The sequence below is a fragment of the Astatotilapia calliptera genome, chromosome 18 (genome assembly GCF_964374335.1).
Source record: "Astatotilapia calliptera chromosome 18, fAstCal68.1, whole genome shotgun sequence".
NCBI lineage: Eukaryota > Metazoa > Chordata > Actinopteri > Cichliformes > Cichlidae > Astatotilapia > Astatotilapia calliptera.
Window position 1 is genome coordinate 32019194 of NC_137439.1, and position 22403 is coordinate 32041596.

The following is a 22403-nucleotide window of genomic DNA, read 5'->3' on the forward strand; positions in this document are numbered from 1 at the left end:
GATGCCTCTGTTCGGTACGACATGTATTGTTCCTGCAACACAAGCACACTTAAGGGATGATGACAGAGGAATTCCTCCCCATGTCTATTTAAAGATTGAATTGTGGTCCCCTGGCTGCTTGAGGATACCTATGATTAATCACGGCACTGCATGCACGGAGCTCCTAATATGGCCTCGTTGGGAGACTCCATCACTGATAAGACTCTATCCCGCTGATTTCTATATTACCCTCCACCACTCATTAACCACCTCCCTTCACTAACTCCCAGCCCAACCAGACACAAAAACATTCCTGGGCCTTAAAGCCCTCCTCCATATTTGGCAGAGGGGCTTTGCTTATAAGGAGAACTCATGGTGAAACTCCAACAGGTCACCGTTCTATCTCAAGGTAAGGCGTGAGGACGGGTGCTCACAAACAGAGAAATTAGATCTTGATGCTATAGGCTTATCTGTGCTGCAGACCAGTCTCACCATTTTCCATTATATCTTTCCTCAGGACCAGTACACCTCAGTCTTCTCAGTAAGGATAAAGGTAAGCGTGTGTCCAAATGGACACTGGAGAAAAATGGAAATATAACGTTATGTAAAAAATTTAGGAAAAGAAAAATCTTTATCTGCAGCATAAGTAATTTGTCCCTTTTTGTTGTACACAAGGTGAAAAATGGGTGATGCTGCCATGAAAGAATTTGGGGCAGCGGCCCCTTACCTGAGGAAGTCAGACAGGGAGCGTCTGGAGGCCCAGACTCGCCCGTTTGACATGAAGAAGGAGTGTTTTGTTCCTGACCCCAGTGATGAATATGTGAAGGCTTCGATCACCAGCCGTGATGGGGACAAAGTCACTGCTCAGACTGAGAAAGGGAAGGTGAGTGATTTGTTGGCACAGCTGTTCTTCATACAGCTGGTTTCCTAACTAAGACCAAAATGGTGTGAACTTATTTTTCCTCTAACAAATGTAGTATAGATACAACCAGAACAGTCTTTTTCTCCATGACACAGCTGAGCTCAACAGCTGAATTTTGTTTATTTTGTCAAACACACTCAGAAGCAAGAGTACAATAAAAAATATATTTCAATCAACCTTTTTCCACTTAGGATAAACTTTGACACCTCAAGGTAATTATGTGTACCATTTTTAGGACCAAGTAGTAAAAGGTACAGCTTTACATAATTTCTTCTATATTTTGAGATGCAATATCAGCATACAGTGGCTGTAGCTCGGGAGGTTGGGCAGGTCATATACTAATTGGAAGGTTGGCTTTTGGTCCCTGGCTGCTCCAGTCTCCAGTATGCATGCCTAAATATCCTTGGGCATACTGAACGCCAAGCTGCTCTCTGATGTGTTCACAGGAGTATGGATGTGTGTGAAAGTTAGATTTTTCTTGGGTGTAGAAAAAGTGCTTGTATTAATCGGTGAATGAGGCTTTGAATGCTGAAGTAGAAAAGTGTTATATAAGACATTTACTATTTTACAGCCTCTGTTTGGCTAAAACACACACACACAAAGAAAATATGTAAAATATTTATTTTTTCCTTAAATGTTAAGGTTCTTATACAAAGTGGATTTAAAAAACTCCAACAAGTTCACACTGTAGCCTTGCAGCTGCGAGGATCTGCATTAAGAACTTCCAGACTAGCTGGTTAACTCTAAGACATGAAACGGATAAAGCTTTGAGTCAACAATAAGACTAGACAAGAGCCAGTCCAACCATGAGTGCATTTATGTAATGAATGGGTACTTTTGCAACCTTTTTAACAAGCCAATTTTGTACTGTCACATTAAAGTGGATAGCCATAATTAATTATGTTTGTCAAAGGTACAGCAGTCCTCCAGTGTACTCCTGTTCACCGAACCGACTTAACTGGGTTATACATGCTTTTCTTCGTTTTGTGCTTTTCTTCTTTTCCTCTCAAACTGTTTGGCATAATTCATCCTAGACTGATAGATCTCCTTCCTACAATATTTTGGAAATAAGTCCATATTAAGACCTACTGTGTCCTTTTTTGCAGACTGTCACAGTGAAGGAGTGCGATGTGCACCCTCAGAACCCGCCAAAGTTCGATAAAATTGAAGACATGGCGATGTTCACCTTCCTCCATGAACCAGCTGTGCTGTATAACCTCAAAGAGCGTTACGCAGCGTGGATGATCTACGTGAGCTGACAGCACAACACACTAACTGCCCTCCCACAAATTCTACGTGTTTAACACTTTGCTCTTCTCTTTTCACCAACTATCAGACCTACTCTGGGTTGTTCTGTGTGACTGTCAATCCCTACAAGTGGCTGCCAGTCTACAACCAGGAGGTGGTCGTTGCCTACAGAGGAAAGAAGAGGAGTGAAGCTCCTCCTCATATCTTCTCCATCTCTGACAATGCCTATCAGTACATGCTAACTGGTAATTTACCTTCCATTGTTGAAGCATGTTGAAATTAAAATAAGATTTTGTAGTAAGAGTTGTCCTAAAATACTTATATGTCCTGCTCTTTTACAGACAGAGAAAATCAGTCAATTCTCATCACGTAAGTCATTCATTTTGACTCTGTATGTTTGATCTTGGCAATTACAGTAAATCATACAGTGAGAATTGTACTAAGTGGCATCTGGAAACCTTTCAGTTTTTGCTGACATGCTCGATGGTCTACTTAACCACAGGAATATTAGCTTAAGTGGTGCTTTGTCAGTTTAGTATGTAAATGAAGTCCTTGAACAGAAGATCTTAGTATGGTATATTGGAAAGGTTTAATGTTGGCATCATTTCATTAATTTAATAGGGAAGAAATTCAAAAGAAGGCTTTAAAATGTCGCTAATATCTCTAAAACAGTTAATACGTATTACATATTCTAATGAACTCATATAGCGCTTTTCACTTGTTGCCATAGACAAATCAAGTACAGTGAGAGAGGGTGGCTTATTATAGAGATGACTGGATTGTCTACTTGAGTTCTAAGCGAGGCAACGGGAATAGGGTCTGAGTCCATTCTGGCTTGCTTTGGTGAGGGACAGGCTGACTGTAACGTTTGCAGGCAACACTGTCATCTGTAGTGAAAGTGGGAGCCTTTGGAAGAAAGTCTGGAGAGGTGTGGGTGAATGAGAGCGAGACAGGCGGAAAGGTGAACATGCAAGGAGAAGAGATAGCGAAGGCAGATGAATTTAAATACCTGGGGTCAACCATCCAAAGCAATGTTTTTGTGTACAGGAGAGGCGAACAACAGAGTGCAGGCAGGGTGGGTGGAGACGAGAGCCAGGGGCGATTTGTGACAGAAGGATTGCAGCAAGAGTGAAAAGGATGGATGAAAAGGACCTGCTATGATGTATGGTGAATAGTTTTAGGTGGCAGAGTTGACAATGCAAAGATTTTCTTTGGGAATGACCAGGATGGCCGAGATTAGAAATGAGCACAGCTCAAGCTAAGCAGCTTGGAGACAAAGTTAAAGAGGCGAGACTAAGATGGTTTGAACATGTGCGCAGGAGGGATGGTGGATATACTGGACGTGCAGGGAACAGCCAGAAGAATAATGTGTCCTGTTTGTTTGATCATTCTATTTGTGTTTTCAGTGGAGAATCTGGTGCTGGGAAAACTGTCAACACCAAGAGAGTCATCCAGTACTTTGCCAGCATTGCAGCTGGAAGTGGGAAAAAGGATACAGGCTCTGAGAAGAAGGTTTGAATCTTCAATTTACAGGATGTAGAGCTTTTCCTGCAGTGTAAGTGTTTTGAATAAAAGTTTTGCTTTTTTTTTCTTAGGGTACTCTGGAGGATCAAATCATCCAGGCTAACCCGGCATTAGAGGCCTTTGGGAATGCCAAAACCATCAGGAATGACAACTCCTCCAGATTTGTAAAGTTTTGTTGATAACAGTAACTCATTTGATTGTTTTTTTATGCTTAGGCTTGTACTGTATCTATTTGTCTTGAGTTTAGACTAGTCAGTAATCAGGCAGAAAGAAACTCATGCTTGGAGTGTTACCCTTATCCCAGATTTTCAGGATTGAAATCTATGTGGGGCGGCTCACCTTTATCACTTTACTAGTTACACTTCCGTCACTACCTGCAGTTACCATGTTTCACAGCTTGGTGAAGTTGTCATACTTCTGAAAGTATAATGTGGTTCCTAAATACTCCAGGTATACAGTAATATTCTGACACTGCCCAAGGCTCTTAATGTTTTTTTTCCTTCGTACATTGCAGGGTAAATTTATCCGAATTCACTTTGCAGCCAGTGGGAAGTTGGCCTCTGCTGACATAGAGACATGTAAGTCCCTTTGCTGTGCTTTCATCCAATTTATTTCTATGTTCGCAATGATCAGCTATCTACATAATGCAAACATGTTTACAGATCTGCTGGAAAAGTCCCGTGTCACCTTTCAGCTCAAGGCTGAGAGAGATTATCACATCTTCTATCAGATCTTGTCTCAAAGGAAGCCCGAGCTTCTCGGTAAATAAAAACCTGAGTTTCGAGAACCAGCAACAACACTCCTGTAGAACTAAAATGAAAAATCCAACTTTGGTTCTCCTTTCAGAGATGCTGCTTATCACCAACAACCCTTATGATTATGCCTTCATCTCTCAAGGAGAGACAACAGTAGCCTCAATCAATGATGCTGAAGAGCTAATGGCCACTGATGTGAGTAGAAATGCAACAATAATCTGCACCTGTGCCGCTATTAAGTCATATTAGTTCAATTAATACTTTGGGTATTCTACATTTAAACCTCACAGGCTGTAAATTCAAATAACACACAAAAAATTTTCACTCCAGATGTCAGCTTTAACTTTACATTTCTTTTAGGAGTATTTATAACAGAGTGTCATTGAATCATGAAATGTGAGCGAATACAACTTGAACAGACTGGATTAAATATCTGATGTCAGATGACAGTCCGAGTTTAATGCAGGATTTTGAAGGCTCAGAGAGCAAATACCATGTTATCCCTGGATCTTCCCTGTAACTCTACACTGTACACTCTGATACTATGTAAAAATAAGTAAGAAACACCCCTTTTCTAATTTAGGATGCCTTTGATGTACTGGGCTTTACTCAAGAAGAAAAGAATAGCATTTACAAGCTGACTGGTGCCATCATGCACTATGGGAACATGAAATTCAAGAACAAGCAGCGTGAAGAGCAGGCAGAGGCTGATGGCACAGAAGGTGAGAGGAGCTCTTTCAAAGCCTGAAAGTTAAACGTGTCTGTATTTGATGCTTACATTGAAAGAATTAAATTTGCATGTTTTTTCTTCAGATGCGGACAAATCCGCTTATCTGATGGGCCTGAACTCTGCTGACCTCATCAAAGGTCTCTGTCACCCAAGAGTCAAAGTAGGAAACGAGTGGGTCACCAAAGGACAAAATGTACAGCAGGTAATAAGATGATCAACAGCTGAATAAGGTTTACATTATGGGTTTATCTGTAAATTCTAAAGCTACAGGGGGATTTCTGCATTAGGTGTACTATGCTATGGGTGCACTGGCTAAAGCAGTGTATGAGAAGATGTTTCTGTGGATGGTGGTGAGGATTAACCAGTCCCTGGACACCAAACAGCCCCGCCAGTACTTCATTGGTGTGCTTGACATTGCTGGATTTGAGATCTTTGATGTAAGAATCCTCAATTCAACAACAACAACAACAACAACAAAAGAAATAACACAGACAGGACAAACACTGGTAATAACAACAAGTATACTGTTGTCACTTTATTTACAGTTCAACACCTTTGAGCAGCTGTGCATCAACTTCACCAATGAAAAACTGCAACAGTTTTTCAACCACCACATGTTTGTATTGGAGCAGGAAGAGTACAAGAAAGAGGGCATCGAATGGACTTTCATTGACTTTGGCATGGATCTGCAGGCCTGTATCGACCTGATTGAAAAGGTGAAACACTGTACAATTACATGTTCAGCTAAAACTAATACAAATATAGTCTTTAACAAACACTTATACTTTCTGTCCTTTAGCCCATGGGTATCATGTCCATCCTTGAAGAGGAGTGCATGTTCCCCAAAGCCAGTGATGCCACCTTTAAAGCTAAGCTCTATGACAACCACCTGGGAAAATCCAGCAACTTCCAGAAGCCCAGAGTTGTCAAAGGAAAACCAGAGGCTCACTTTGCCCTGGTTCACTACGCTGGAACTGTTGATTATAATATCAACAACTGGTTGGTGAAGAACAAGGATCCTCTGAATGAGACTGTTGTGGCATTGTACCAAAAGTCGACCGTCAAACTTCTTGCAACTCTCTTTGCAAATTATGCAGGAGCTGACTCGGGTAGGTTTTAAAAAATTACTAGCATCTTAGTTTACAAGTGATTATTAAAGCATCATGTAATAAGCTACTGGCCCAACCTTCCCCTGCCCACTTTCCCACAAATAACAACTGTATCTTACAGCTGAATCTGGTGGGAAGGGCAAAGGTGGAACCAAGAAGAAAGGTTCTTCCTTCCAAACTGTATCAGCTTTGCACAGGGTAATACCAGTATAACTGTACATGTTATAGATTGGTTAATAGAAACATTATTCCTGAATTTAGGACCTTAAAAGTCATTTCGAATTGTAATGTATTTTGAAGGACAATGGCAATTCTTTTCTCTATGATGTGCTATCAGGAGAACCTGAACAAGCTGATGACCAACTTGAGGTCAACTCACCCTCACTTTGTACGCTGCATCATCCCCAACGAGACCAAGACTCCAGGGGCCATGGAGAACCCTCTGGTGATGCACCAGCTGCGCTGTAACGGTGTGCTGGAAGGCATCAGGATCTGCAGAAAGGGTTTCCCCAACAGGATCCTCTATGGAGATTTCAAGCAGAGGTATTACATTCCACTTCTTGGTCATGTGTCTCTTCAAAGAGAGATTTTAATCTCAAAGAGCTTTTGGGTTAACTGATGTTTATTTAAAGAAGAAAAGGATCACATATTATACAATTCCTTCAAAAATTGTAATACTAAGCTCCTAGACACTTACACCTGTGATTTTACAGATATCGCATCCTGAATCCTGCTGCTATCCCTGAGGGCCAGTTCATCGACAGCAAGAAAGGAGCAGAGAAACTTCTTGGGTCTTTGGATATTGATCACAACCAGTATAAGTTTGGTCACACTAAGGTATCAAAAAAGTCAGAAACACATCTATCTATCTATCTATCTGATAGATTTTGAAATATCTGGTAAAAAGTAAAAGTAATTCAACTCTTCAACACTAATATATTAATGTCATTCGTGCTTCTTAAAGGTATTCTTTAAAGCTGGTCTTCTTGGCCAACTTGAAGAGATGAGAGATGACCGTTTATCCCTCATAATCACGGGAATCCAGGCTCGATCAAGAGGTCTGCTCGCAAGAGTGGAATTCCAGAAGATTGTTGAAAGGAGGTCAGACAGACTTAAATATAAATAAGCTGAAAGGAGCAAAAAAACTGTTATTGATCATAATGAGTATGGTTGTACTAATGGTTGATCTTTGACAGGGATGCACTTCTTGTGATCCAGTGGAACATACGTGCCTTCATGGGGGTTAAGAATTGGCCCTGGATGAAGCTTTTCTTCAAGATCAAACCTCTGCTGAGATCTGCTGAGGCAGAAAAGGAGATGGCCAACATGAAGGAAGAATTCCTAAAACTCAAAGAAGCTTATGCAAAATCTGAAGCTCGAAGAAAGGAACTAGAGGAGAAAATGGTGACTCTTCTCCAAGAGAAGAATGACCTGCAGCTCCAAGTTCAGGCTGTAAGTCTAATCACAATATTCCTTATACACTCAACCAGGGATATTGTATCTTATACGCTAATGAATATCATCAAATATTAGGAGCAAGATAATCTTGCAGATGCCGAGGAAAGATGTGAGGGGCTGATCAAACACAAAATTCAGATGGAAGCAAAAGCCAAAGAGCTCTCTGAGAGGCTGGAGGATGAGGAGGAGATGAATGCAGAACTGACTGCTAAGAAGAGGAAGCTGGAGGACGAGTGCTCCGAGCTGAAGAAAGACATCGATGACTTAGAGTTAACTCTAGCTAAAGTGGAGAAGGAGAAGCATGCCACTGAGAACAAGGTATGACTAATTTGATATTTCTATTTCTGACAACAAGGGTATGAAAAAGAGTCATGTGTCTAAGCTGTGCACAGAATTTGTAATACCATCATTTACCTGCAACAGGTCAAGAACCTTGTTGAAGAGATGGCTGCTTTAGATGAGATCATTGCCAAGCTGACCAAGGAAAAGAAAGCTTTACAGGAAGCTCATCAGCAAACTCTGGACGACCTGCAGAGTGAGGAAGACAAAGTCAACACTCTGACCAAGGCCAAGGCTAAGCTGGAGCAGCAAGTGGATGATGTAAGAATTATAATGAACTTATCCACTTTAGCTTAACTTTTTGATTGGTGAACCATTTTCCTTTGTATTATGGAGACATTAGTTTGCTTCTTTCTAATAACATTCAGCTTGAGGGTTCTCTGGAACAAGAAAAGAAGATTAGGATGGATCTTGAAAGAGCAAAGCGAAAGCTGGAAGGAGACCTGAAACTGACCCAAGAGAGTCTCATGGACCTTGAGAATGACAAGCAACAACTTGAGGAGCATTTGAAAAAGTAAGCACGTTCACATCCTAAAAGTTCCAAACAAATTAAGTAAAGCTATATAAGTAGTGCTATAAGTGGCCCTTCCTTCTTCCCCACAGGAAGGACTTTGAGCTCAGCCAGCTTAATAATAAAATTGAAGATGAGCAGGCCATTGCCATTCAGCTTCAAAAGAAACTGAAAGAGCTTCAGGTAATGACTTACTAATATGTGATGCTATCAAAACTAGTTTAACACTTATTAGTGAGAAAGTCTTTAACAGTGATTTTGGCTGTGATCTAGGCTCGTATTGAGGAGCTGGAGGAAGAGCTCGAAGCAGAGAGAGCTGCTCGAGCCAAGGTGGAGAAGCAGAGAGCTGACCTGGCCAGAGAGCTGGAGGAGATCAGTGAGAGGTTGGAGGAGGCTGGAGGAGCCACAGCTGCCCAGATTGAGATGAACAAGAAGAGGGAGGCCGAGTTCCAGAAACTGCGCAGAGACCTCGAAGAGGCCACTCTGCACCACGAAGCCACTACTGCCACACTCAGGAAGAAACAAGCCGACAGTGTTGCTGAGCTGGGAGAGCAGATTGACAACCTGCAGAGAGTCAAGCAGAAACTGGAGAAGGAGAAGAGTGAGCTCAGACTGGAGCTGGATGATGTGGTCTCCAATATGGAACATATTGTGAAGACAAAGGTGTGCTAAAATCACATTATTTGGTAATTTTTTTTCTCCAATGTTAACATAGCCATGTTGACATAGATTTAATACATGCATATTGAACATTTGTGTTGAATTTCAGACTAATCTAGAGAAAGCATGCAGGACTCTGGAAGATCAAATGAATGAGTACAAGACAAAGTTTGAAGAGGCTCAGCGCTGCATCAGTGACTTCAACATGCAGAAAGCAAAACTTCAAACAGAAAATGGTATATTTTTCCTTTACTACAACCTACATGTACTTGGTTTGTATGATAGAAAACACTATCCACTTCAATTTTGTATAAAAGTGTTTAAACCTGAAAAACTCAATTGTTATTCTGAAATCAGACAAGGATTTTTGTGTTCTTTGGGTCTTAACAATAACAATCTACATTTACCATAACATTAGGTGAGCTCTCGAGGCAGCTGGAGGATAAGGATTCCTTGGTGTCTCAACTCACAAGAGGGAAAATGTCCTACACTCAGCAGATTGAGGATCTAAAGAGACAACTGGAAGAGGAGACCAAGGTGAAATAAAGTTTCACTGGTGCCGTCTGGTGCTGCCGGCTGACAGCACCAGACGGTTATTTCCTAAAAAGTGTCACCTCTTCATATAACTTTCTTTTAACAGGCAAAAAGTGCTCTGGCCCATGCAGTGCAGTCTGCTCGCCATGACTGTGACCTGCTCAGGGAGCAGTATGAGGAGGAGCAGGAGGCTAAAGCTGAACTACAGCGTGGCATGTCCAAAGCCAACACTGAGGTGGCTCAGTGGAGGGCAAAGTATGAAACTGATGCCATCCAGAGGACCGAAGAACTAGAAGAGGCCAAGTAAGAGTCTGAAATTTAAATAGATGGTTTATTATCCTAAAGAAACTTTACCGTTCGTCTATCAGATCAGCTTTTTGTTTGTATTATGTTCCTACTAAAATGTAAGACGAACAAAAAGTTTGTCTGTTGGATGACCAAGCAGCTACTTGTAGCAGTTGAATTCACAGTTTAGTTATCCACCACACAGCTGCATTTTAATTAAACAGCTCTGAATGATGATTTCTTAAGGAAAAAGCTGGCTCAGCGTCTGCAGGAGGCTGAGGAGGCTGTTGAAGCAGTGAATGCTAAATGTTCCTCTCTGGAGAAGACCAAACACAGGCTGCAGAATGAGATTGAAGATCTCATGGTGGATGTAGAGAGGTCTAATGCTGCTGCTGCTGCTCTGGACAAGAAACAAAGAAACTTTGACAAGGTGAAACACACTGAAGTGTTTGTGACAAAAGTATCAATATGCAAGGTGGCTTCTAAAGCCTTACACTAGAAACAATCTCAGCACCCACAGGGGTTATTTAAGCAGAATATAAACACACATGTAGCGTGTGGTAGTTTTAAAAATCCACAACAGGCTGCCCCCTTCTGAGCACAATTGTTAAGAGTGAATGTGAATGTTATAAATGCTGTCTTTCCTTCAGCACTATTTCTAATATTGGAATAAGTCCATTGGAATAATCAATCTGGCAAACACAGACTTATTGTTGGCCTTTGTTACACTGCAGGTTCTTTCTGAGTGGAAGCAGAAGTATGAGGAGTCTCAGTGCGAGCTGGAGAGCTCCCAAAAGGAAGCAAGGGCTCTGAGCACTGAGCTTTTCAAACTGAAGAACTCATATGAGGAAGCTCTGGATCATCTGGAGACCATGAAGAGAGAGAACAAGAATTTACAGGGTAGGGTCTGCTGGTGGTGTTTGTGCACAAGATCTGTAGACACAGCATTAAACTTTAAAGTCATCCTAATCGCAGTGTTTGACATCCCATAGAGGAGATTTCTGACATCACTGAGCAACTTGGTGAGAGTGGCAAAAGTATCCATGAACTGGAAAAGTTACGGAAACAACTGGAACAGGAGAAGAGTGAGATTCAGTCTGCTCTCGAGGAAGCTGAGGTACACGCTCCGAATAATTAATAAGACATTTTTAAGTAAAACTAACTGCCATTATGTGTAATTCTGCAACTTCTTGCCCACTAGGCCTCTCTTGAGCATGAAGAGGGTAAGATTCTAAGAGCCCAGCTTGAGTTCAATCAAATTAAAGCTGATATTGAACGCAAACTGGCCGAGAAGGATGAAGAGATGGAGCAGTGCAAAAGAAACCTGCAGAGGACCATCGACACCCTGCAGAGCTCTCTTGAAGCTGAGTGTCGCAGCAGGAATGAGGCTCTGCGGCTGAAGAAGAAAATGGAAGGAGACCTGAATGAAATGGAGATCCAGCTAAGCCAGGCCAACAGGCAGGCAGCCGAGGCCCAGAAACAGCTTAAGGCCGTCCATGCACATATGAAGGTAAACTAAAAAAAGTGAAAGAATTTTCAGATGTTTTACATTCAAACTGGGTATAAATTTTAATGTGAATAATGTTATCTCATCTAGGATTGCCAAATTCAGCTGGATGACTCTGTTCGGGCCAATGATGACCTTAAAGAGAACATTGCCATTGTTGAGCGACGCAACAACCTTCTTCAGGCTGAACTGGAGGAGCTGAGAGCAGCTCTGGAGCAAACGGAGAGAAGCCGCAAACTTGCAGAGCAAGAGCTGCTGGATGTCAGTGAGCGAGTGCAGCTACTGCACTCACAGGTGAGTTCTGTTTACTGCAACCATGCAGATGTATGAATACTTTTTCTAAAGTGCAGATGGACACTTTTTCTCATATTCTTGCATTGCATACCTTAATAATATACAGAACACCGGCCTGATAAACCAAAAGAAGAAGCTAGAGGCTGATACATCCCAGCTTCAAACTGAAGTGGAGGAGGCAGTGCAGGAGTGCAGGAATGCAGAGGAGAAGGCCAAGAAGGCCATCACTGATGCTGCCATGATGGCAGAGGAGCTGAAGAAGGAGCAGGACACCAGCGCTCATCTGGAGCGAATGAAGAAGAACATGGAGCAAACCATCAAAGACCTGCAGCACCGCCTGGATGAAGCTGAGCAGATCGCCATGAAGGGAGGCAAGAAGCAGGTGCAGAAGCTCGAGGCCAGGGTAAGAATCACAAGTACACAAATGTGAAAAATCACAGGTATTTTTTTAACTTAATTTAGTTTACTGTCTTTTAGTTGATGTGTTTTTACTAAAATTGTAATAAATGTTTATACTTAATGTAAGCAGCTTTAAAATTTGTGGTGGACCAGAGTCTTTGTAGAAAATGATTTTTGCATCTTTTCAGGTGAGGGAGCTTGAGAATGAGGTGGAGTCGGAGCAGAAGAAAAGCAGCGAGGCAGTGAAGGGAATCCGTAAATACGAGCGACGCATTAAGGAGCTCACATACCAGGTCTTTTTTTTTAGACATTTTGAGTACTTAAATAATTAATATTCATATATATTCATATACTTTAAGATAATTGACTCAGTCAGTAATTTCTCAAATCAATTATTATTATTGTGAAATCTACACAAATGAAAACCTGCTATAGTTAATTTTGGACATTGATTCAAGTTTCCTTAACGTCAGCAGCAAGTCCAGGGTGTGACTCTTATTAAAGAATTTAATATCTTCACATTTTTACCTTTACTGTGTTTCAGTTTCAGCAACAGGAAGTTAATAGCACATTTAATGTATAGTTGTGTGATATGAGTAAAGGGGTCTGTGTTCCTGTTACTTCACATAAAATATTAGACGTGCTGCTTTATCTTAGGCAAACATACATTTTCAGTCATAGGAGTCCTCTTATCCTGCCCCTTTATACACAGATTAACAAAATAATTCCCACAGAGTTTTCGGAAATATTACAAAGGTTCATTATTTTCTCTCATCTGTCTCCATGGCTTACTCAGACTGAGGAGGACCGCAAGAATATTCTGCGTCTGCAGGATCTGGTTGACAAACTCCAGCTCAAAGTCAAAGCCTACAAGAGAGCTGCAGAGGAGGCTGTGAGTTTATTCCTAACAAAGTTGTCTCTAACTTTGATTTTTCCTCTTTCTTTTAACCTAAATATTCCTTCCCATACATATACTTTAAGTTTTTGCAGTTTTAAACATAGCTGTTCGATACATACCATATCATATTTTTGCTGCAACACAAACATTTTGGCTACATCTGTGCCGACACCTTTTATTTTACGATGTGTGGCTTCAAGAAACGTCGACTCCCCCATGCCTCTTAATATTGTGGACTGTGTTGTTTTTTAATCCTGTAGGAAGAGCAGGCCAATACTCACCTGAGCAAGTTCCGTAAACTGCAGCACGAGCTGGACGAGGCTGAAGAGAGAGCTGATATTGCTGAGTCTCAGGTCAACAAGCTGCGTGCCAAGAGTCGTGACGTGGGCTCTAAGGTAAGCGGCTTCTCTAGTTTTCAACCCCTGTTATGATGTTCATGATAACTCACCGCGTCATTATCAGTTCAACATGATTAATTTCAAGTTGTTTTTATTCTGCAATTTGTAAAATGGCTCATTAAAAAAGGACACAATAAACACATTCGAAGCGATGCTTTAAAAATCCATTTATTTTGAGTTGTATGGTTTGTTTTAGTGGCATTTACATTAGAGGTTGGTTAGTGGTGCAAGTTTATTTTATTAGTATTATTATTATTTTATCATCTCACAGAAGCCTTCTTCATTTGTCTCATTCAGGTGACAGTTTTCACTAAAAATATGTAGTTTTACATGTTTGTTTTTTACGAGGCTAAAAAATAAAAAATATAACAGATATAAGTCATAAAAAGGGCAGAGGTTGGATGTAACAAACAGCTTTAAGCTACCTCCTGCCATCCACTAAATATATGTATAGTTCTTTTTAAAGACCTCGTGATTAATTTGTGTGTTTATATATTTCCAGCTTTTGGACAGATACTAATTTGTCCTCTTATGCAGTGAATGAAGCTTGCTAACATATTGTCTGTGTTGCTTTACTTAGCCATATTTCTACCTTCTTAAAAAACAACAAATTAAAAAAACAACAACAACAAAACAAACAAAAACGTCTAAATTTCCAGTTATAGCATCATAATTCAGATTTGGAATTAGCTAACTCAGTGAGTTAAAGACACGCCTTGAGCCTTAAATGTGGACAAGCTTTTCAAGATTTTTCAGCTACATTTCTGGTCTCATGAAACATTCGTGTTGATTTTGTCCAAGCCGACATGATGCAATAACAGAATCCTGACCCACGCTCTGATGTTGTTTTTGCCAAGTGGTTGTTATTCTCTGATATCAGTGCACTGGACAGCGATCAATGTTGTGATGTCATCATAGAGAGTCCTGCTGATTTATGTTATTTGCTTATTTTACTTATTTATTCTCAAGCTTTGCCTTATTGGTTAGATTTTGCAGTGTGATTTAATAGAGGTGGGAATCACCATACATCCCACGATACGATATTATCACAATACTTAACGCACGATACGATATTATTGCAATTTTTAAAAATATTTTGCGATATTCAGATTCGGTACATAAAGGTAAACTTTATCAATATTCATTTTATCTAATATCAAAGTCTCGCACTCAGTCTTTCTCTCATTTCAGTCAGTTTTATTGTTGACAAACTGAACGGTTTGTATTACAGTCTAGTCCAACTTAACTGAATGCAACCATCTGGTACAATTATAGCTATTCTGAACTATGCAATTTATGAAAACTATGCAGCCCATTCAGCAACTGAAGAATTTGAAAGTAAATTAAAACAAAATATAATTTTACATTAAATAAAAAAGTTTTAAACTTAATTAAAATAAAACATGTCTTAAATTAAAATAAGTAAACTGTCATGTTTATTGCTGCCAAAAAAAACTTAAACACATTTGGACAGTGAAGGAATGTCAGGATTCTTGCTCAGAAAAAGGATCAACGTGCTCTGAAGTCAGAGCACAAAAACCTATTTTTGTAACAAAATATCGATTTCTGCTGTCCCTGTATCGATACATTATTAGCAAACAAAATATCACGATACTACACAGTATCGATTTCCCCCCCACCCCTATGATTTAATAACATTGACCATTTTCATTTGCAGAGAATACATTCTTGAAAAAAAATCAATAATATTCTGAAATCGAAATATTAATCTTGTAGATTAGAATAGTTGAATAAAATATCAGTTTAAATGTCAAAACAATAAATTCTTCTTGAGGTAGACACTGATATGATGAATTGAGGACTATTATATATAATGTATAATATTATATAACAAAGAATAACAGAATAAGGAAGGTTAAGATGTATTTGACGGGTGGAGGATTTTACAAATTTCCCAAAAGTGCCCCAAATATCCCAAACTCAAGAACATCGGCAGACAAAGCAATACTTAATCTTCATCAGTGTCATAACTGAATTTTAAGCCCAGCTCTCACTGTTGTTGCTACTTGCAGTATTTTCAGTGAATTTGTTGAATGTAAGATCATTGCTGGTATTTAGAATTTAAACATGAAAATAAAATAAATGTCTTTTGAGTAAAATGATATCTACGATAAAAGTAGAGATAAAAACACATTTTTGGCTTAGCTGTAACTTTTTAGCTAGGCAGGTTATAAATATTAGTATAGAATGAAATGATAAGTAGAGACGCTCATCAGCTACACTCAACTATGGAAGCCTATGCTTCTCAGTGACTAAAAGTCTTTTCTATTCAGCTAATATGTATTTTAATATAACAGTGGTTAGCACTGTTGCCTCACAGCAAGAAGGTCCTGAGTTTAATTCCACCATCACGCCGGTGTCTTTCTGTGTGGAGTTTGCATGTTCTCCCTGTGCTTGCGTGGGTTCTCTCCCGGTTCTCTGGCTTCCTCCCACCATCCAAAGACATGCAGTTAGTGGGGCAGGTTAATTGGAAACTCTAAATTACCCATAGGTGTGAATGCGGGAGTGAATGTAAGTGTGAATGGTCGTCTGTGTCTATGTGTTAGCTCTGTGACAGACTGGCAACCTGTACCAGTGTACCTCGCCTCTCACCATGAGACAGCTGGGGTGGGCTCCAGCCCCCCGCGACCTTGATACAGGATAAGCGGAAGCGAATGGATGGATCGATGGGAATATTAGTTTTAAGGCAGCAACTACTGGTGTACTTATTGTCCGACACATTTGAGTGTTGTTAGTCCTCAGTCACTAATCTGTCTCTCATTGTTTGCTTTCTTATCATTCTTCATCACAGAAAGGGCTAGATGAGGAGTGAAACTCACAGACGGCCACCTAAGACCTTTGGGATCTTCTCTATTGGTTCTCCTTTGTCTCCAAAGTAACTGTAGAATAAAGCAAAGTGCATTCAAATTAATGTGTGCTTATTCATTTTTAAGTAGCACCACATAAAGTCGTCAATAATAACATATAAAACTTACATTTCACGTGTTCATTACTGACAAAATACCAATGTTTTTGAAGGTATAAAAATTCTATAAAGTACCAAAGAATTCAAGGACAAACTGATATTAAGTGTAAGGTGTTACCACATTAACAACATGTGAAGCTAATCAGTTTACTAATCACTATATTTTTTACACAGGATCATGTTTGGGGTGTGATGTTAGGTGGGTAACTTCTGCCACCTTGTGTTGAATTCTGTGCTGTTTTCTGATATTCATTCACAGTTGCAGCTGCAAATCTGCAAAGTTTTATTAACTGTTAGTGGGTATTCTGAAAATATTTTCCACCCTATTTACAATCATTTCATACAGCATATGCCACAGAAATAGATTTCTGCAAATGCAGATTTCATTCTGTGTGAAGCCTTTAAAACTCAATCCAGCAAGTTTTTGAGATTTATCGAGCTGCAGTAATCAAAGTAGACAAAAATATGTTTAGGAAAGAAATAGAAAAGCTATAATGAGAGTCTGTATTCAGCTTAAATTTACTTGCAATGGTCTAAAAAATGCTGTGTCAGAAGTTGTTTTTTTATAATAAATCTGAGGGAGGAATAATGGTAATTTTATGGTTGCTAAACAGAATGAAGCCTAAAAATTATTTCCACAATAAAGTGTAATTTTCAAAGTAAAAGTGCTTGTATGTCTCTTACTCAGTCTTGTCCCATACCACTGATCCTGATGTCTTAAAATTAGCTGCAAAGTTTTTTTAGTGAAGAGACTTCATAATGTGACACGTGTTCAATGAAATAACTGTAACGTGATGAGTTCTTTGCCATCAGCACAATACCACTTGTTATCTTATGCTACTATATACACAAGGACCATTGGTGAGTGTGGAGGCAGTGCTAGAAATAGTTACTTTCACTAAGTAAAAGGAGAGAGAAAGAAAATACTCTCAGTTTAAAATACTCCAACAATGTGATTGAATAGCAGAAAATGATTGAATAAATATGATTAAAATCTTCCCTAAAACCAGAGGAGGACAGTATTAGAATCTCTACGTGCAGAACAATGAAACAAACAAATTCAAGAGTAAATTATTTACTATATTTATGATGTGCATTTTTAACTTTATATCTCTGTGTGTGTTTTTTGTAACACATTATAATCTGGTCAAATATAAAAACAGTGTAATTAGTTGAGTATAATTGTTGTAACATAATATCCTGATGATTTAGACCAGGCTGTAACTAAACAACATTGGTTAAAGAAGCCTCGTGTCTAATGCACTAAACAACTGTTGGACATATCTCAGGTTTGCTTACAATCTCTCACTGTGATATACGGATATTTTAACGCTGTAAAACAAAACAACTAATAAGAATTATTCTTTAAAAGACATCATCAATTTTCACTGTGCTACTTTCAGAGAAAATGTATCACATTAAATATAGATGGAAATAAACCATATAAACACACACAAAAAAGAAACTAGAGTATGTCTAAGAAAATAAGAGCACATTTTACAGCAAATGTATTCCTATTTGAATCTTTGACAGGCTTACCGTTCATTATGCTTCTGCAGCAGGACAGTAGAGACTGAATGAAGCACACCTTCTTGTGCTGTCAGTGGTTTAGGTGAAAGCTGACCCTGATCTAAGACAGCCCAAAGGTCTTCACTATTAATGGAGAGATTATAAGAAAATAAGCGAATTGCTTCGTGTTATTCTTTCCTATCCAGACTTTGAGACACACACAACCATCTAAGCCGTGGCTTTGTTTGTCTTTCCTTTGACTCTTTGGGGCTTGACAGCCTTTTAATACCGTCACCTCTGTGCTGCAGGCTTCTGTGTGTCAACTACTTAACATCTAGGCCTTTGATGTTTAGAAATACTTTAGGATTATTAGACAGACACCCCCAGCATAAAGTGACACCATTTATATTTTCCATGAAAGAACATGTGACCTTACCTTAGAGGGGTTAGGCAGCTAGATGAGGGATGGAAGCCAGGAAGGGACCAAAGAGCAGATGAAGATTTCCACAGGGGCTTAAACAGCTGAGAATGAGAATGAGTCCAACAATGTGAAAGCAATCTCTGATCCACTGGAACACTGCTCTGCACCACAGTGAAGGTCATTCTCATTTTACCATAGGAAACCAAATTTCTAATTCCCTCAGTTATTAAGGGCTGATAATGGAGATCTGTCTGCGTCACATAAAGTCTCTGCTTCTCCCCACGACAATGTTCATCTAATTTTAATGTTCAATGACTGTGGGCAAAGAAAATACTTGGCATAAAACCCTAATTAGCTAAAACTTCCCAGTGCTTTAATGCAAACATTTAGAAAACACCATCAAACAGATACATTTCAACATATGGAGCATTTTCAGTGATGTGCACCTGTTACCCCCCGTCCATCGTGACATCAAAGAATGCACTTCTGCTACTGCCGCCCTTCACAATCAGAGAGAAAAAATCCAGACAAGAATTTCACAGGGTTATCTTTGTCCTCAAGGCCAAAGGAGAGGGAACAATGCCATGACGACACTGTGAGACAAAGGGTGAAGACCAAACTGGGCAGAACAGTGGTGAGTGATCCCTGATCTTAGCTCTCACTTGACAACAGCTGCTATACTTTGTTTCAGCAGCAGTGACTCCAGAAATGCTTTTCACCTTCCTTTCACATGCCTGACCTTTGCTGAAGTTTGCCTTTCTGATTAAACATCTTAGCATGAGCAATGAGGCCAAAGCTGTTCAAGAGGTACAATATTTTAGGAGCAAATTAGTCTTTTTAATTTTGCTTGTCTACTTTGTTTGGAATTTGGAAAAGGGGCATTGAATTGACTGGTGCTAAGTAGTAAAATGAAAGTTACTGTTTGTAACCAGGTTTTGAATGAATTATTGTCATAACCCCTGAATCTAAACAGACCATTTGCTCTTGGTTTTGTTGCTTTGCCTTGTATGCAAGTTGTAATCAGGAAAGATTATCAGCTGCTGTAAGCAAACAACCAACACCATGTGACAATAATGACTTTATAGAACAGAGGCTGAAGATTCTTCAGACATAGTGAATACATGTGGATTATTCTAGTAAGTAAAACCCAGACAAATATAAATATTAAGATTGTAAATATGACTTGAAGTATTAAACTGAATTTCATCAGTATTACAAACAATATATAAAGTTACCCGTTACGAATTAAACGAATAAAATAAGAGTCACTTGATATCAAGCCTGTCCCTGATCCCCACCTCTTGCCCTCCCCTTTCTTTGTCCTGTATTGTTCTCGCCCTGCTTGTCACAAGGTGAACGCAACAAATAGCAGCAGTACAACTTACCCAATTAGGAGAATGCTTTTTTAATGTGTAACCTTTCTCCAAAAATTCAGGCCATATTTGGTGGATAAAGAACCTTTATTAAAGGATGAAGGGCAGATGTCAGCTGCAGGGCTCTTCACTCCACTTGATTGAAGGTTTAGAGTCAAAGGTAAGCAAAACATTTACATATAATTTAATGTTCAGAATAGAAGGTCACCATACTTTACATGTACATCGTATTAGTGTGGGGTAATAAATTATGATGCTGTGTGGTAGTGGTAATGGAATTTTTCTTGTTTTGCTTTTTCTTCTGGTCTAAACAGCAAGTCCTGACAGATCCTGCTCTTCTTTTTGGAATCCAACCCACCCTAGGTAAAAGCTGTGCTTGGTTTGAGTTGAACGGGAATGACCCTCAGTTAGGACTTACGTTTTTGTGGTTTAACTAGAAATGTGCAAGTTTTATTGTTAATACTCTAAGTAAGTGGGTGTCTATTCTCATCATGGTTTTTATGGCATAATTCTGTATTGAAATTCAAAGTATTAAAACACGAGTTTTGAATGGTGTAAGGATTGTACGGCAGCTTGAGGCAAAGCTGAGATTTTGTAATTCGGCAACGTAAATAAAACTGACTGAAAGTCTTTTGCCTCTGTACATATTAGTTTTTGACTGACACCACACTATTGCAGCAATAAAAAAATGTCATGAGTGGGTGGGCGGGTGGCATTCTTGGTCTGCAACAACAGTTATGAGAGTGGTACGTGTGACACTCACATGAATGTCATAATACAAGATTTTGCAGCAGAACACTGCATTGTAATGACATGATTGCTGTTCTTCTGTTTTGATGTTGTAGCTTATTCCTGCATCTTTTCGCACTTTACCTGGTAACTGATGGCTAAACGACTGCAGTTCACACCGTTAATAATCGTCAATGAATGATTCTAGCTTGCATTCATTGTTAGAGACTAACGTTCACATTTGTAACAGGTTGAAAAATGGGGGATGCTGCCATGAAAGAGTTTGGGGCGGCGGCTCCTTACCTGAGAAAGTCAGATAAGGAGCGTCTGGAGGCCCAGACTCGCCCATTTGATATGAAGAAAGAGTGCTTCGTTCCTGACCCTGAAGTTGAGTACGTTAAAGCAACCATCACTAGCCGCGATGGCGACAAAGTCACTGCTGACACCGAATTTGGAAAGGTGAATAAAGTTCAGGTTCTGCATAAGTGTGTACATGTGTCTACGAAGGACTTTGGTGCTGTTTTGGTTAACATGGCTGTTAACTGTTTGATTTCCATTTGCAGACCGTCACAGTGAAGGAGTGCGATGTGCACCCTCAGAACCCGCCAAAGTTCGATAAAATTGAAGACATGGCGATGTTCACCTTCCTCCATGAACCAGCTGTGCTGTTTAACCTCAAAGAGCGTTACGCAGCGTGGATGATCTACGTGAGCTGACAGCACAACACACTAACTGCCCTCCCACAAATTCTACATATTTGACACTTTGCTCTCCTCTTTTCACCAACTATCAGACCTACTCTGGGTTGTTCTGTGTGACTGTCAATCCCTACAAGTGGCTGCCAGTCTACAATCAGGAGGTGGTTGCTGCCTACAGAGGAAAGAAGAGGACTGAAGCTCCTCCTCATATCTTCTCCATCTCTGACAATGCCTACCAGTACATGCTGGCAGGTACAAATATCCCTTTTAGCATTCATCTTGATTGACATTTTGTTTGGACATCGTCGCATTTTCCCTGATCTTCTGATATTCTCTTGCTGACAGACAGAGAAAACCAGTCAATCCTTATCACGTAAGTAACTTTACCAACAAGGGTCTTTTTTCAGCAGTTAAGAGTTATACTTCTTGGTCTTGAAATGTATGTCTTTTTCTACTCAGTGGAGAATCTGGAGCTGGAAAGACTGTCAACACCAAGCGTGTCATTCAGTACTTTGCCAGCATTGCTGCTGTCCCAAGTGGGAAGAAAGATCCAGCTGCAGAGAAGAAGGTTTTCAAACATTTTCAATTCAATTCAATTCAATTCAGTTCAATTCATGGGTATGTGTATAGCACCAAATCACAGCAACAAGTGCCTCAAGATGCTTTTCACAATCACAATTCCACTTGGGAAGCTTTGCACTTTAGATCTTGTCTTTGATTTTCACATCAGGGAACCCTGGAGGATCAAATTATCCAGGCTAACCCCGCTCTAGAGGCCTTTGGCAATGCCAAGACCATCAGGAATGACAACTCTTCCAGATTTGTGAGTGTCTTTAGATTCTTCTTTCCCTTTATCATCTCCATCTTTTTCTTCTAGCTACTCCCTTTAGGGGTCACCACAGTGGAATATCTGCCTCAACTTCACTCTATCCCTTGCATTCTCCTTTGTCACACCAACCCTGTGCATGGCTATATGATGACTAAAATCTGCTTTTTTCCACCTAACAGGGGAAATTCATCCGTATTCACTTTGACAACCGAGGAAAGCTGGCCTCTGCTGACATTGAAACTTGTAAGTAACTGTGTTTATGTGGAAAATTTGAAAGTAGACTTATTACATGCAACTTATCTGTATAC

General features: G+C 39.8%; 1 protein-coding gene across 1 annotated transcript in view; it reads left to right on the forward strand.

Annotated features, from left to right (window-relative positions):
* Positions 1–295: 295 nt before the first annotated feature.
* LOC113010939 (uncharacterized) overlaps positions 296–22403 on the forward strand; it is a 31282-nt gene continuing 9174 nt past the window's right edge. Inside the window, exons 1-45 of the mRNA XM_080293307.1 lie at positions 296–388; positions 497–532; positions 655–862; positions 2008–2151; positions 2238–2394; positions 2491–2518; positions 3556–3661; positions 3745–3837; positions 4188–4251; positions 4336–4434; positions 4520–4623; positions 5012–5150; positions 5242–5360; positions 5446–5595; positions 5704–5874; positions 5958–6267; positions 6389–6465; positions 6605–6810; positions 6981–7104; positions 7232–7368; positions 7464–7719; positions 7801–8043; positions 8149–8325; positions 8433–8578; positions 8668–8758; positions 8849–9238; positions 9345–9471; positions 9654–9772; positions 9876–10072; positions 10301–10484; positions 10789–10954; positions 11047–11171; positions 11256–11564; positions 11652–11855; positions 11962–12258; positions 12443–12547; positions 13051–13146; positions 13413–13547; positions 20827–21027; positions 21132–21275; positions 21362–21518; positions 21612–21639; positions 21726–21834; positions 21997–22089; positions 22275–22338. Of these exons, the coding sequence (XP_080149433.1) occupies positions 662–862; positions 2008–2151; positions 2238–2394; positions 2491–2518; positions 3556–3661; positions 3745–3837; positions 4188–4251; positions 4336–4434; positions 4520–4623; positions 5012–5150; positions 5242–5360; positions 5446–5595; positions 5704–5874; positions 5958–6267; positions 6389–6465; positions 6605–6810; positions 6981–7104; positions 7232–7368; positions 7464–7719; positions 7801–8043; positions 8149–8325; positions 8433–8578; positions 8668–8758; positions 8849–9238; positions 9345–9471; positions 9654–9772; positions 9876–10072; positions 10301–10484; positions 10789–10954; positions 11047–11171; positions 11256–11564; positions 11652–11855; positions 11962–12258; positions 12443–12547; positions 13051–13146; positions 13413–13547; positions 20827–21027; positions 21132–21275; positions 21362–21518; positions 21612–21639; positions 21726–21834; positions 21997–22089; positions 22275–22338 (6592 nt within the window). The 5' untranslated portion in view covers positions 296–388; positions 497–532; positions 655–661. The remainder of the gene's footprint in view (positions 389–496; positions 533–654; positions 863–2007; positions 2152–2237; positions 2395–2490; positions 2519–3555; positions 3662–3744; positions 3838–4187; positions 4252–4335; positions 4435–4519; positions 4624–5011; positions 5151–5241; positions 5361–5445; positions 5596–5703; positions 5875–5957; positions 6268–6388; positions 6466–6604; positions 6811–6980; positions 7105–7231; positions 7369–7463; positions 7720–7800; positions 8044–8148; positions 8326–8432; positions 8579–8667; positions 8759–8848; positions 9239–9344; positions 9472–9653; positions 9773–9875; positions 10073–10300; positions 10485–10788; positions 10955–11046; positions 11172–11255; positions 11565–11651; positions 11856–11961; positions 12259–12442; positions 12548–13050; positions 13147–13412; positions 13548–20826; positions 21028–21131; positions 21276–21361; positions 21519–21611; positions 21640–21725; positions 21835–21996; positions 22090–22274; positions 22339–22403) is intronic.